This window comes from Muntiacus reevesi, chromosome 3 (assembly GCF_963930625.1).
Source record: "Muntiacus reevesi chromosome 3, mMunRee1.1, whole genome shotgun sequence".
Classification (NCBI taxonomy): Eukaryota; Metazoa; Chordata; class Mammalia; order Artiodactyla; family Cervidae; genus Muntiacus; species Muntiacus reevesi.
The window spans coordinates 34,704,947-34,719,892 of NC_089251.1; the positions used below are offsets into that span (position 1 = coordinate 34,704,947).

The following is a 14,946-nucleotide window of genomic DNA, read 5'->3' on the forward strand; positions in this document are numbered from 1 at the left end:
TATTTGTGCATTCAGTTTCCATGCGGTAAGGGAGGCAGATTAGATGCTTTCTGGGGTCCTTCCACAGGTAGCACTGGTGTGTGGCAGCTAACAGCATGGATGCTGGAGTCAGATGGCCTCCATTCCAAAACCAGTTGTGAGACTCTGGGTACATGATTTCAGTCTCTGTGCCTAGAGATGATAATAATAATGCACACCTCACAGTGTTATGAATGTGCACAGAACAGGACCAGGCACATAGGAGGTGCTAGGTGGGTGTTCACAGTATGTAATTTTATGAGCACACTGACCATTTTCAAGTCCTTTTCAAGATGCTAGTCCTGCTATTCTGACATATTTTTCAGTAGGTTCCTCTGAACCTGAGGGGTCCCAGTGAGTGTACTGCATAATCCTATGCTTTAGTTGTCTGCTGAAGAAAGGTCATTATGAAAGGGTTAAAGGTTCCCTGGGAGCCTGGGCATGTAGGGGTTGATATCCCTGCCCTCAGTACTGAATACATACACTGCTTTTTCAAGATGAGGGGAAAAAACCTCTTCCAAGTAATTTCCACTCACTGCTAGTTTCTTTTGGGAGTAATAGGGTAATAGCTCAAAGCTATAAAAGCAGGAGCAGCATTTATCAATTGATTGATTAGCTGATCAGTCAACAAATATTTACATCGTGTTTCTTATATGTTTAGCATGGTGTTAACTGTGCCCTGGAGAAATAAAAGCAATATAAGACAAGGTTCTGAACCTCGTTAGGGCCCCAAAATGACTAATGGAGAAATAATTATAAAATAGCTACTAAATTTAGATGCAGAGAGCAAAGTCTTCCAAGAATAATTTCTTTAACTGTGAGTGATGTTCTGGAGGGTTTGGGCCCCAAGCTGGATCTCAAATGACGAATCAGTGTTCAAAACATAAGGCCTGGGATCAAGTAAGCATTATTGGCTAGTGTACAGAACACCAGTCTGCTAGAGGAGAGATGTGGGGAAACAGAGGGCATAATGTTGGGCAGGTACAGAAGGGCCAGATTGTAAACGACTGGATATCAGGCAGAGGCACTGTGGCTTCCCAGGCAGGACTGAGAAGTGGTGAAAGTACCAAGGTCAGAGTCAGGGTGGTCCTGATGTTAATCCCAGCTCTACCATCAACCAGCTGGGTGATCTGCAGCCATCACTTTTCTGGCCCCAAGAAATGAGTGAAGTGGTCCAGCCCAACCTTCATATTTCTGATGTGGTAGACAATAAGAAGTTATTGGAACCTCATGAAAATGCCACAAGCAACGGGACTTTGGAGGAGATTTTTCTGGTAATGTGTGAAGGATGGATAATGGTATCAGGGAGACTAGCTGGCTATTGCTAAAGTCCCAGAATACATATATGAAGGCCTGAATAAAGCATGCGCCTGAGGAAACAAAGTCAGAAGGGTAAATTCGAGAAGCAGTAACAGTGGCAACTAGACAGCAAGATAGAATGTGAGGCAGCCACAAGCCTAGAGCTCAAGGCTTGATCATCTGGATGTAGGGATAAGAAGAAGAGTCAAAGATAATTCTAAGGTAAATAAAACTCCAGTCTCTACACATTCCATTAAGGCAGTAGAATGTCATGGATAGAAATACTGGCTTGGTGGTCAGACTGATTTAGGATTGAGTGTGGCTCTACCTTTCCCTAACTGTACAATGATGGCAACTTTAGAAACATCTGTGAGGTTCAGTTTCCCCATATGTAAAATGAGGATAATAGTGCCTATTTTTTAGTGTTATTATAAAGCTCGCAGGAGATAACTGACATGTGTAAAGGGATGAGCCCTCTACCTGTGCACATGCCTAATGCTCCATAGATGAGAGCTTTCATTGCTCACTAACTGATAAGCTAATAACTGTTACATTCTATGATAACAGGTGTCAGGATTCAGAGGGAGTCACGACCTCTGCTTTGATGCAAGGATAGATCTATTCTCTTTTGCGAGCAGAATTGTCCCAACGACCCCATTTCCAGTTTAGTTAAAATGGAACTTCCTTTCTTGTGGGACAAGGAAGGGTTGTAGAAGTCTATTGAAAGCAGACCAGATACCCTACAAGCTGAAAAGCTGAAAGTGAAAGTCTTGTCCGACTCTTTATGATTCCATGGACTATAGGCCACCACCAGGCTCCTCTGTCCATGGGATTCTTCAGACAAGAATACTGGAGTGGGTAGCCATTCCCTTCTCCAGGAGATCTTCCCAACCCAGGGATTGAACCCAGGCAGAAAGTAGGCTAGATATCCCACAAACCTATTAACATCCCTGGCTAGCATGTCATCAGCCTGATCAGCCTCCTCAAATGTACTACTTCTCTTAGCTCCTCCCTTTCATGACCTAACTAACGTAATGATCTCAGAAAACACAGATGTTTGTCTACATCAAATAGGCCTTGGGTATGCCTCCAAAACAACTCCTTCTCTTTAAATATATGAGGGTAGCTTTAGGATACTTCTTATGCTTTCAACTTGTCCATATCACCTGATGTGCACTTGAATTTGTTCCATTATAGCAGGAAGAGTTAGAAGTTCTCAGGAAACACTGGGATCACTCTGTTCTCTGCCTCACATGTCCACAGTGGTCCTTTCATACCTCTTGGTGGTCACAGGATTCCAAACCTGAGAAGGAGCACAGAGGACACCTGCTTCCCCATGAAAACCATCTGTTCTTGGACTTGGAGCCTCTGAAGAAAGGTAGCTGGGCCATGAGAACCTTCCTGGGTATCTTGAAAGTTCTACTTTCCCTAAGGAATGAGAGACAGATTTGTTTTCTCCCTCCTTAAGAGAGTGTCCTGCCAGAAGAAACACTTTCTGGACCATTAGCAAAAGTTAGAGAGGTCAACTCTCTTGGTTTTGTAAAGGTAGAGAAGCAGAAAAGAAACACATCCTATAAACTGTGCAATGGATTGCTACAAATGCAAGATAAACTACAGAGGGAGAATACTGTAGGTGAAAGGAAGTTGCAGGAGTAAGGAAGGAAAAATGTGCACAACTGGTTGAGATCTTTCAAAGGTGCAAAGAATTTTTGCAGGAGTATTTGTGCTGGACCTAATACTTGGAGTTTTATAGCCTCTTACTCTCTTCTGATGCTGCTGAAATGAGATTAGGCCAATTCTCATACCTTCTTCCTGACACATTCCTGATAACTGGCTCCATTTCAATACATGATCTCTTTTGGACAGTACGTGGACCCTTGACATCTGTGAGGACTGATGATGTCCAGAGACGTTCACAAATCCCCAAGTTCGTTGAGTGTGGAAACATTTGTACAAGCTCCTGGCTTTCCCCCAAACCACATGTTTCTTGTACAGCGTCTCACATCACAGGCTAGGCACCTTTTCAATTTGAACTGAAGTTAAATCTATCATGTTGTGATAGATTTTTCTTTTTCTGACACATAAACCAGTTTTGATTAAAAAAAAAAAGAAAGAAAACCACTTTGTGAAAGTTCTTGCAAGGCCAGCAATGAATGAAGAGCAACAGCAAGGTAACGAACTGGGTGGTCAGCAGGGTCCCTACCTAAAGGAGTCCCTTTTGTATACAGCTTCATATTCAAAACTGGGCCTCAACATGTGACTGATGGCTATGTGTTATGAGGCTTCATAGTTGCTGATGGACATTCTAGATGGAGAGGTGAGGCCGGGGAGTGCCACAGACTCCCTTTCTGTCCATACTTCATTCCTGGGCCTCCAGACCACAGGTTCCATAGCACCAGTGAGTGAACCTCTAGGAAGCAGCAGGCAGGGCAGGAGAATAGTGGCTATGAAAGCAATTTGTTTCCTAAAGTTTGCATAGTTCAAGTCCATCTTATATACCCTTTACATGTGGAAAAATAATAAAGGATATTTATAGTGACGACCCTAGGTCTTCTGAAGAATCAAGGAAAGATCAGCCTCATATCTGTATCAATGATCAGTCTTCTCCTGGATACCAATCACACTTGGAGCAATGTCTAATGAAAAATATATATAAAATATGATCTTGAAAATAGGAATAGAAAATCAAAAACTCTGTAGAGGGAAGGGAAAATAAGTTTATCAAATAACTACACAGATATAATTTACCATGATTGAGTATTGCATTTAGCTCAGAGTTTCCTGGCAACAAAGACAAAAAGGAAAAAAAAAAAAACTGACAAATTATCCTTCAGGAGAGAGATGTCTTCTCATGGTAATAAACCTTGAAATAAATTCACAATGTGGAGTTATGCAAAAGGAATTCAATGACGCATGCCTTAATGATTTTTACAACATAAGCAAGAATTTTCACATATAACCATTTCCCACATTGTCCCTTAATAACAGCTTAAATCAAATAATTAAAAATACTTAATTGTAAATTTTACCTCAGGGGGGGAAAAAGTAAAGTACTAATAATTATCAAGTTAGTGGGATGGAGATACATGTGAAAAAAAATGGCAGAATGTTGATAATTTTTGAAACTGGGTTGAGGGTACATGGGAGCCTATTTCACTATTCTATTCATTTGTAAACTTTGAAAATGTCTACAAAATAAAACAAAACCATAGCTGAAAGCATTTGGACTCCAGGGAAGTTAAGCTAATGTGTTTTCCAACAAAGACTATATTCTATTTGATATAACTTCAAGTTAAGTAGATATAATATTATAACTCAATCTTTGAAAACTGATCAGCAGGGCTGTGAACCACTTGGCAATATTCAGAATCAGACCCAAAGCACTGGAGACACTTCTGTATCAGTGTGCACATTTCCAGCTAATTATGGTGGCAGATTACTGACCTACTTAAGACAACAAGCTACCAAGGAGTGGAGGGGGCAAGCCAGATTCAGATACCTTCACTGCAGTTCTTTAGGGCAAAGAAGTCCACTGCAGATAAGCTTCGGTTTCCATTTGAGACATATTCCAGGGCCACTCGGAACGGGTTTTCTGGGCGCCCAATTCTTCCCTGCAGCACAGTCCAACTGGTTGCATTGGAAAGCAGAGGGGAAAAACACAGAAAAACAGTGATGAGAAGCAGATCTAACCTGCAGAGAGGCCCCACGCCTACCCTGACCTCAGGGCCCATGTTCTCCATTCGATATGAAGAGGTGGAACCCTAATTGGTTCTGAGGATGGTCAGTCTGACAGTAACACACACACACACATTTATTTCCTTCTTGTCCAACTAACTCAGAGACCCAATTCTTAAACCTACTGTGGCCACTGGTGTTTCTTCTGTCTTACTTTTTAGGCAACTCCAGACCTTTGGACTATTTCATACAGGAAAAAATATGTACACCTGAGAAAATCTGCCAGCAGAGTGAAGGAATAGTCTTCAAAGAATTTATCAGTGTATTCATAATTATCTCTGGAAAGAATGTTTGGTTTTTGGAATTTTATCTGATCCTCAAATCTCAGAATCCTTGGGTTTGCTATATAGTTGCTTAAGGAAAGCTAGCAAGTGCTATTTATTGACTGCAGGAAAATTAAAGTGCATTGAAGCATGTATTTTGGGGTAAAAGCTACCTAAGATTGACGTGGACTCTGCAAAAAGGTGCAAACAGGAGAAGACAGAAGCAGGTCAAATGTGAGCTCTCCATCTGTCTATAATCAAGGACACCGACACAGTCAGAGAATAGAGAATAAGCTAAATGAACATTTTTACACCTCACTCAGGCTATTAACCTCTTGGAATAGCCTCCTGTCACTGATTGGAACATCAAATTTACTTTCCAACATTGATTCAGGTTTTTTAAAATATATAATTATTTTGATAACTTTGTGGAGAATGGAAATTACCTGGACTATTTCATATTTTCTTTCCTTTTAAAGAAAAAAAATTTTTATTGAGGTATAATGTACAATAAATTGCACATCCCAAAGTGTACAATTTGATGAATTTTGACATGTGGATTCACCTTAACTCATCACAATGTTTCATACTGTCTGAACACCAGGTTGGGCTTAGGTATGGTAATACGAGTGCTAAGGAACTTAGGGAAAGACTAGCTTTTTGTTTAAAAAAATTTTAAAGAACCCTCCCAAATTTCAAGTATAAAAATATTAAAAATTCAGAAAAGTTGGTAAAGGAAAGTAAAAGTCACCTGGAAACTCATCTAGAGACTACCATGGTAAACACCTCTATAAGCAGCGCTGTAGCTATAGTTTTACACAAATAAGGTCATACACACACATGCTCCCTCAATGGTTTGTCACAAGACAATCAATATAAATTACATGATGAGGTCAAAGACTGCATTTTAACAATTTGTGCATTGCTCCTGGTTTTTCCTCTTTATGATCATGCTGAGGCTAGCCCTGTGAATTTATCTTAGGACAAATTCTTAGAACCTGGGTCAAAGCATATATGCATTTAAAACTCTGAGGATATTGTCAGTCCTCTAACACTGAATTAGAGGGCTCATTTCTCCATTTGTTTGTTAACATGGGATCCCATCAAATCTTTTCCATTCATTAACTTTTGGTGAGGAAGGCATCACCTAAAGCAATCTATGGTCTTTCAGGGGGGTGTTTCTGGATGGGGATTGTGTGTCTCTGGTTCTTGCCATGTTGCTGGGCATGCAATGAGGTTTACTGGATGAAGAAGACAGTGCTGTTCCCTTTCTATGCTCTTCTGTAGTTAATTCTGAGCACTGGAGCCAGTGCCTCCACCATTTAAAAAAATTGTATTAAGTTTCCCCACAATAGATATTGTAAAAGGGACTATTGCTGTTGTGAAGTTTGTTCTCTGTTACTGTACCCAATAGAATTTCTATCCAAAATAAAACCAGTAGGAAAAGGAGGGCTTTCCATTTAAATGTGGAACTGTCAAAGAAAAAAAAAATTCAAAAGAAAATGTAAATGAGGGGTTCTTAAGGAAAAAACAGACAAAGAGAGCAGAATTTTTCTTGTTCTTCTGAAAAATAAAGGACTCTTTCTGAGAGAAGATGGTGGTGAAAAGGCATAACTATTCATATTCTTCCACAATCATAGCTCTCTGCTCTGAGGAATGATGGATTTTAATTCCAGGTACACAGTGGCCCTTGATGATGATTTCCATTTCTGTATTGGCACTAGCCCTCTGGATAAATGTGTCAAGAGTTTTAGGAATTAGTTTCTGAGTTACTGATGCAATAACTTTTGTCTGAAATTCTCTGGCTTCCCATAGTTTACTGCTGCAACTTTAATAACTTTCAGAGCAGTTGCCAAACATGATTTTATAACCAGGGAAGTTGGGACTGAAAAAGGGCAAGCTTATACCTAGGGTCAGATTTGTTTAAGAGACAGCAAAAACCCTATTGGGGGAAAAATACCACACACTCTCTATTCTCTCTGCCTCCATTTTCTTGGCTGACATCCCAATGGTCACGAAACTTGCTCCTTAGGGTCCTATTTTCCTCTTTAGCTGGTGGCCACTCTACTTGTGCTTTCAAGGGGGAAGGTGATGTTCTAACCTAGAGCCTCCTAGAGACAAACATGCGCTATATCCACGTGCTGGGGATTTGCAGTCATCTCAGCACTGGTGCTTCGATCAATCAACATGACACTGTGGGGAGTCCATCTGGACTTCAGGAAGCCAGAAGAATGGTCTGAATGGCCTGTCACCATCCATTATCTTCCAGTTGTCTCTCTGGAGCTCTTCACTTCCAGTTCTGGCTCTGTCCACCATTTGCCTGATGACTTTGAACAAGGCACTTTACTCCAAATGCCTGAGATTTTAAATATTTGTATTCTCAATCACAGAAAGTATCTCCAACTTTGTGTAAATTTGCTGACAAAACAACTGACTACACATTTTTTTTGCTGAGTGGCTGCATCATAATAAATCAGAGTCTACTGAAGAAGGCAGGAGGGTTGTTTTGTGAATATCAAGGTCCATTTCTGACCTGGAGGCTGGAAGTTGTATATTCAAAGGCCAACAGGATGGGAACTGAGTCCCAGATTATGGTCCTAGACTTGCATGGGTATGGTAAGTCCCAGAACCCACTTGGGTTTTAGTTTCTTCATTATCAAAATGTTAAGAATTCTCCAAGGTCTCATACTGGTCTGATACCAATACTTCTCTAGCAGATCACCCAAGTCCTAATGACAAAACACTTTACCAAAACCCTGAAAGCTTCAGTGGGCCAATAATATTCTACAGAAGGTGGAAGAATGATTTGTCAAATAACCCAGACTTATTTCTCCAGAGAGACTCAGTTCTACCCCCTCAGAGAAATGAAGAGACCGGTTCAAGGTCACCCATTTGGTTACCTGAAGACCAAAGATTAAAACCAAATATATTATTGCTCCGCAACTGCAAGAATAGGAGACAATGTGATCCATGAATCAGTCTGTATATTCAGTCACATTTCATATTGCTAGAGTCATAAAGATAAAGAAGGATGTGTTGACTTAGCATTGCTACAGGGAATCACCAGTCTGGGTTTTGAGGATAGACAAGCCAGTCAGACAGTGAAATACCTTGTCAGAAAACGCACACGAAAAAACAAAAAAGTCATAAGAAGATATGACATGGAAACAGAAACTCTAAGGTTCCTACTGCCCCATACCGGGTCAGTCTCTCCAAGTTTAAAGGAGACTGGCACTTCTGATGTGAGACAAACTGCTGATGAGATTGAAGGGTTGGCAGCATGTCTCAAAAGGATGAAGGCAGAAAGTTATTTTAAGTCTAGAATGAAGGGACACTTTTGGACAGCACTTGAGGGCCATGAGTGGCACCTGACAAGATGGAGAAATGTGTATTACTTCCTGCTACATGATATCCCAATAGGCATGATGTTGATGTAGGGCTGGCTCACAAAAGTGAGCCATCAAACCTACATGCTGGTCAATGGAATACCTTTCTGAGACGGTTTTAGCTGCTTCAATATCAGGAGGCCTACATTCACTTCTCAACTCCATGATCTACTAAGCAGCCATAGGCAAATGATATAATTTCTCTCACCTCCTATTTCCTTATTTTTAAGGTGGAAGTCATAATGCTTAGCTTTCTAGATTGCTGTGAGAATTTCTGAGAAAGATGTACACAAGAAACATCCTTATCAGGGGCTCCGTAAATGGGAACTATTCTTACAGAAGACCAGACCTTTTTTTCATAGAATGGCACTGGTCCATGAAACTATCTGCATCTCAATTCATTTATAAGATTCAAGTGGGAGAGTAAAGTAGGTAAAAGAAGGTAAGAAAGGCATTAGCAAGTTATGAATAGAAGCCACCTTCTGTTGAAATGAGGAAAAATTTTTAGTTAAAAGAAATTATGTTGGAAAAAAAAGAAACTATGGCGAAACAACCCTACAACAAAATACGTTAGGATTGGACTATGATAGCAGATCAATATTCTGCCCAGAGGTCTCTAAAGACCCCATCTCTCTTTGGAGTAAAATCCTCTATTTAGCTTCGCATCTTTCTGTAGCATGTGAAAAGATGCCTTATGTCTAGATGTTGGTTAGGATTTGTTGAATTGAATTCCACTTCTCGGGTATTTTTTGGTGCGTTATTGAACACTAGATAACATATTAAATGCTCTGAGGATCCTTAGAGTTGAAAATGTAGCTTTGTACTTGAGGAGCTTACAGACTGGTAAGGAAGAGTAAAAGTATGAGCAGTATAGTGAGTATGAGCAGTGAACAGCAGTATAGAGGAGCTGCATGAGCAGCATGGGCACTATGTGCTGTTGAATCATAGAGAGCAAAGTGATGTCTTAAATCCAGTGATCAGGAGAGGTATAACTTGAGGATGGGTTGTGAAGAAGGGGCAGGAATTGGGAAGAGGGTGATGTAGAAAGAGAGGCTGGTATGAGCACATGAGCAGAGCCCATACAGACTGTGTATACAGAAAACAGGTGGTTCTGTCTGGTGGGAGTCAATGTCTTTCACTAATTTCTATAGGAAGGAGGTCCTCTGTGTCTTGCCACACTCCCCAACTCTCCCCAACCTCAACCTCCTTATACAGGGTGATGGATCATTCATCATTTTGTCTTCCGGGCCTGATACATTTTAGACACTTAACAAGTATTTGTTGAATAAGAGAACAAATGTACCAACAGATTTCTGTTAAATGAGAAGATTCTGACATTCTTGGCCAAAATTTATATTGCAGTTTGCACTGTTTGAGAACCCAGGGTAGGCAAGACATGAGCTAAGAGGCTGGAAGGAAACTCAAGGAGCCACAGGAACTGCAGAAACATTTATTTTCTCCTGACTGGCATGGCAGCCATAACACAGCCTCTCTCCTGGTTGACACAGTAGCCATAGCAGCAGCCATAACAGAGCCATAGCATAACCTCATATAACATACCCATGATATTGCTCCAGTGTAGCCCTGATGCAGCAGCAGCCAGGGCTTTCATGGTGAAGCTTATACAGGTATACTGCACAAAGTAGCCTGTGACCAAGCGCGAGTATCTTGTGACACACATGCACAGTGCTATAAGTGATCTCACCTGTTACACAATCATTACTTACAAAACATGGGGCAAGAGTGAGAGGCCGTGGGGCAAGAAAGCATGACCATGCCATCTTGGCTAATTTGCTCCTTCCCTATAGTAGTGAAGTTGAGTTAATCTGAAAGTTCAAGTCAATTCATTATTGTTAGCTCTCATCCATTCAAGTGGTAATGATACCTTCCCTTTGGAGGAATCTAAAGATTGGGAGATTTGGGGGGTTGAAGGAAGTTTGGAATTTTTTCACTGTTTAGCTCTTGGCTCCCCCTTTGCCCACACATAGGCCCCATCTTTAAAGAGGCAGGGCCATGGAAAACCATCAAACTAGCTTTTGTTCAAGGACCTAGAACCCAAAGAAGGCATCAGAGTTACAGTAACTGAGACATGGAGGGGACCTGAGTGCTTAACTAGGAGAGGTCCCACCTCATGCATGAACACCCTCTAGAACCCAGGTCAGCCTTGAAGCTTGTTAATGAATATTAACAAGGGCAACAATTCTAGTAATATTAATAACTGCACTAATAATGTGATCAGCAGCAACAGTTAACATTTATTGAGGGTCTACTCTGTGCTCTGCTTCTAGTTGAGTTTTAAACCTAGTGTCATGTGACTCCATAGTTCTTTATGAACACCTTCCTAAATTGTCCTTTTAAGCTTCTTGAGATTAGAAACCATGTCTTCCTGGGCCTTTGTTTCAATTTCTGGCCCTGATGAATACAGCTGGGGATTCGAAGCTAAAAGATATGGTCATCCCACATTCTGTAGTGGCTACAAGTGCCAACCCGTTCAGGTGGTGACTACCCTCTTGCCAGGATAGCTAAATTCATGGATTAATTGAGGATGATGGAAACCACACAAATTAGACAACCAGCAACGTCCTTTTCACATGGAGCTTAGTCACATGATTACTATTATTACTGAGCATAAGACTGTCAAAGCTCAGGCCACACAGCTGACATTCCTTCACATATCCCCTTGCTAAGACTCTCTTTTGACAAGTGTCAGGATGTGGGTGTGAAGGTGTGAAGGTTCATTAGAAATAAAGGATTGAGCCTGTGGCAGCTCATCGAGATCGATAAAAAAAAAAAATAAGTCAATTGTACTTCTCTCCCTAATCTTATCCTAAAGGAAAGAAGTACACATAACTTCCCAGGTTTTTTAAAAATAGACTTTGTAGTAATTCTATAGCAAATATAAACCATTCAGCACTATTTTTTATTGTTTCTATTAAATCAGCCTGCATTTAAAGCATTTTTATGGGAGATAGCAGGGGAGAAAATGCCAGATCAATGTAAATTTTACTGTAAAGTCCTTTGTTGCTAGTTAATTTTCTGTAATAATAATTACAGCTTGTATGTGTTGGGGGTCTATTACCCAAGTAGCCCCGGCTTTGTTATTCCTTGCCCTTCAAGATTTCCCAGAATTTAGATGTGTGTGCCCTGGAGAGGATTGGATCTGGATGGAAACTAGGTTTCCAGTTGATTCAGGATGTGGTTCCCACCAGCCCGTGGTAGAAAGAGATGCCCTGAGGCTGAGGGTGGCTTCTGGCTCTCCTGGAGGGAACTGTGGGAGCAGTGAGGTGCTGAGACAGGGATGGGCTCACTGGGGCCACAGCGGACTCGGTAGAGACCTTAGCACTGCTGGTCGGAAAGCAGTTTTGGTTTCTATCAGAGATGCTGTGTGGGTGACAGGGATCTGGAAGGCAGCCCAGCTTTCCCTAGGTGGGGGCTAGGAAAATGTTCCCAAGCTGCCTTTCCCCTAATTCTTCTGTCATGCTCTTGAGCAAAGAAAAAGGTTGAATGGTTTTTGGCTCTTCTTCCTGGCCTCTCTTCAGCTTCTAATTTTATCTCCTTCCCTCTCTCCCTCCCTCCTTTCCTTCCCTCATTCCTTTCTCATTTACTCCCTCCCTTCCTTTTTTCTTTCCTTCCTTCAGGAGAAGTACATTGATTAAGAGCACAAACCTTGGAGGCAGACTTCCCATTTAATAATCTCAACTCTACCTCTTACTGACTGTGACTTCTGGCCGGCTACCTACCTAATCTCTCTGTGCCCAAGTTCCATCATTAAGAAGGAGGGAGAGTAAAAGACCCTATAAGAGGTGTGGTGAAGACCATGTGGATTCAGACATGCATAGTACTTAGCTGACACTCAGGAAGCATTAGCTAATACTGTTACTATTAGGTTAGTGTTTCTTCTCTCTCTTACACCCGCTATGGCAGATGACCTTACAAGGAAGGACTTTACAAGAGGGTGAAATAGGAAATTGACTGAATATGATGGGATTTCAGGGATTAGGGGGGAGCCTCCCACTCCAGAACACCAAAACTCTGGGGATTCTTTCCAGTCTCCCATGCAGAGCTGATGCACAAATGCAAACACCCCAAGGAACATTGTGCCAGGTCCTTGATATACATCTCATTTATTTGTATGTGTGTGTGTCTTCATTTATATTCTGTTTCATTCCAGAAAGGATTTAAGGCAGCTATTTTACTTTATTTCATTTAATTTTCACAATAAATGCATGAGACAGATATAATCATCTCCATTTTATAAGAGAGAAAATTGAGGCTCAGAGAGCTTATAAAGTTGCCCATGTAGTAAATGGTAAAAGGTGATATGAACCCAAGATGATTTATCTTCAAAACTGTTGCACTTCCTACTATATCGCACATGGGTGTAAATTTATGTTAAAGGTAAATAACTTGTTTATTAAAAGAATTTTTTAGTGGGTCAGAAGTGGCTAGTATTTGAAGTACAGCAGTGCTCAGAAAAGGCTGTATCCAAGAAGTATTTGGCTTCTTCCAGTGCTGTCCCCTCAAACTCCACATTGTCACAACCATGTGGGAATACATGGGACTGTGGCAGGCAAACATCCAGCCAGTTCCCTGGAGGAGAGCTTTTCTTAATTCTACACCAGGCCACACACAAAGAAGAGACTGAGAACGGACCTCTGCAGACATCGCCCCTAGATCACTGGATGTGAGGTGGAGACTATTAGACTGAGGATAGCCACATTTATAAGAAAAAATGTTAGTAGAAGAAATGTTCTTAAATGACCTCCCTGTGACCAGTCTGCTTGCTGGATTAGCATGATCTCTACATTTTCTTTTCAAAGGCACACCCTGTGCTCTGAGTGTTCAAGGTCACTGAATGTTCAAGGTTACTCTCTCGTGCTCCTAGACCTTCCACTCCTATCACTTGAGTTAGTTTAGCTTATTCCCAACTCTGTTTATGCCAGTTGTACTCACTAAGTTGATGCAACATGAGCAAGAAAAATTGGAATTATTTTTTGAAGACTATTAGAGGTAAGTCATTAAAAATAATTCTTGTTTAACTAGATGTGAATAGGGCAACAGAAAAGATTAAGAAAAAGACCTTTAAAAATCCTGAAAACCTGTAGAATGATTCACAAGGACTTGAAAATTATTTCCATTTTAGAAAAACTGAAACTGAAAATCGTGGATGTGGTGTCAGGAATGCGATTTATACAGAAAGACACTGTAGAATGCCCAAGCAACAAGCCAACACTGGAAGCAAAAGCCTGGGCCCTACAGCAAGAACCTGGTGGATTAGCATGTGCTTATAAACTGCTGGCTAAAATGTATAAGGATGTAAATGGATTCTCAAGCAACTATTGGTCTCAAGCTTATTGTCTAAGAACATTTCTTTTAGCTCTAGTATGTATTGAAAAATGGGCTTCCCAGGTGGCGCTAGTGGTAGAGAACTCACCTGCCAAGGCAGGAGACTTAAGGGATGCAAGTTTGATTCCTGGGTTGGGAAGATCCCTTGGAGAAGGGTATAACAACCTACTCCAGTATTCTTGCCAGGAGAATCCCACGACAGAGGAGCCACGGACAGAAGAGCCTGATAGTCCACGGGGGTCTCACAGAGTCGGACGCAACTGAAGCGACTTAGCACGCAAGCACATATTTAAAAATACAAAGAGAATTCACTAGAGCTTTTCTTATTTTAAAAGAGGGAACACTGATTATTTAAGCAAAAAATCAATTGAGAGAAAACTTCAAATCAGAAGGAGTGAGCTTTAGGATCCTGATACTCCCCTTTCTGTTTCTATGAATATTGGATTGGGTCTTATGTAAGTCACTACCTCCTTCAGCATCTGATGAACTTCCCTTATCAGGGGACTGTGTGGAGGGACCTGGCTGGATGCTGAGCAGGGGAAGTGAAAAGAGAGTTTGGTTGGTGTCAGATTTTCAGAAATAACTTAAAATCACAGAAGGAAGTACAAGAGGGGATCCCAACGGGGTTCCCCATTCTACAGATTTACCAGACAGTGTCTCTGGCAGGCTGGGTGGTGGATTTTCTCTGAGTAGAGGCCTAGGTGATCATTCTGTCTTAGGAACTTTTTCTGTAAGGAGATTTGGGTACATCACCCACCAGCAGCCAGTGGGAATCTTGAATCTGTTTTCCTAACTTCCTCTCTGTCCAATAACTTTTTAGCACCATCTGTTCTTTGTAAAACACAGTCCTTTGTCTCAAGCCAACTCAATACAGTTCTTTTTTTTTTTTTTAATACATC

The 14,946-nt window shown here is 41.1% G+C and overlaps 1 protein-coding gene across 1 annotated transcript in view; it reads right to left on the reverse strand.

Moving 5' to 3' along the window:
- Positions 1-14,946, reverse strand: part of ALK (ALK receptor tyrosine kinase) — a 704,322-nt gene that overhangs the window by 178,133 nt on the left and 511,243 nt on the right. The window contains exon 5 of the mRNA XM_065928786.1: positions 4,817-4,944. Coding sequence (XP_065784858.1) covers positions 4,817-4,944 — 128 coding nt within the window. The remainder of the gene's footprint in view (positions 1-4,816; positions 4,945-14,946) is intronic.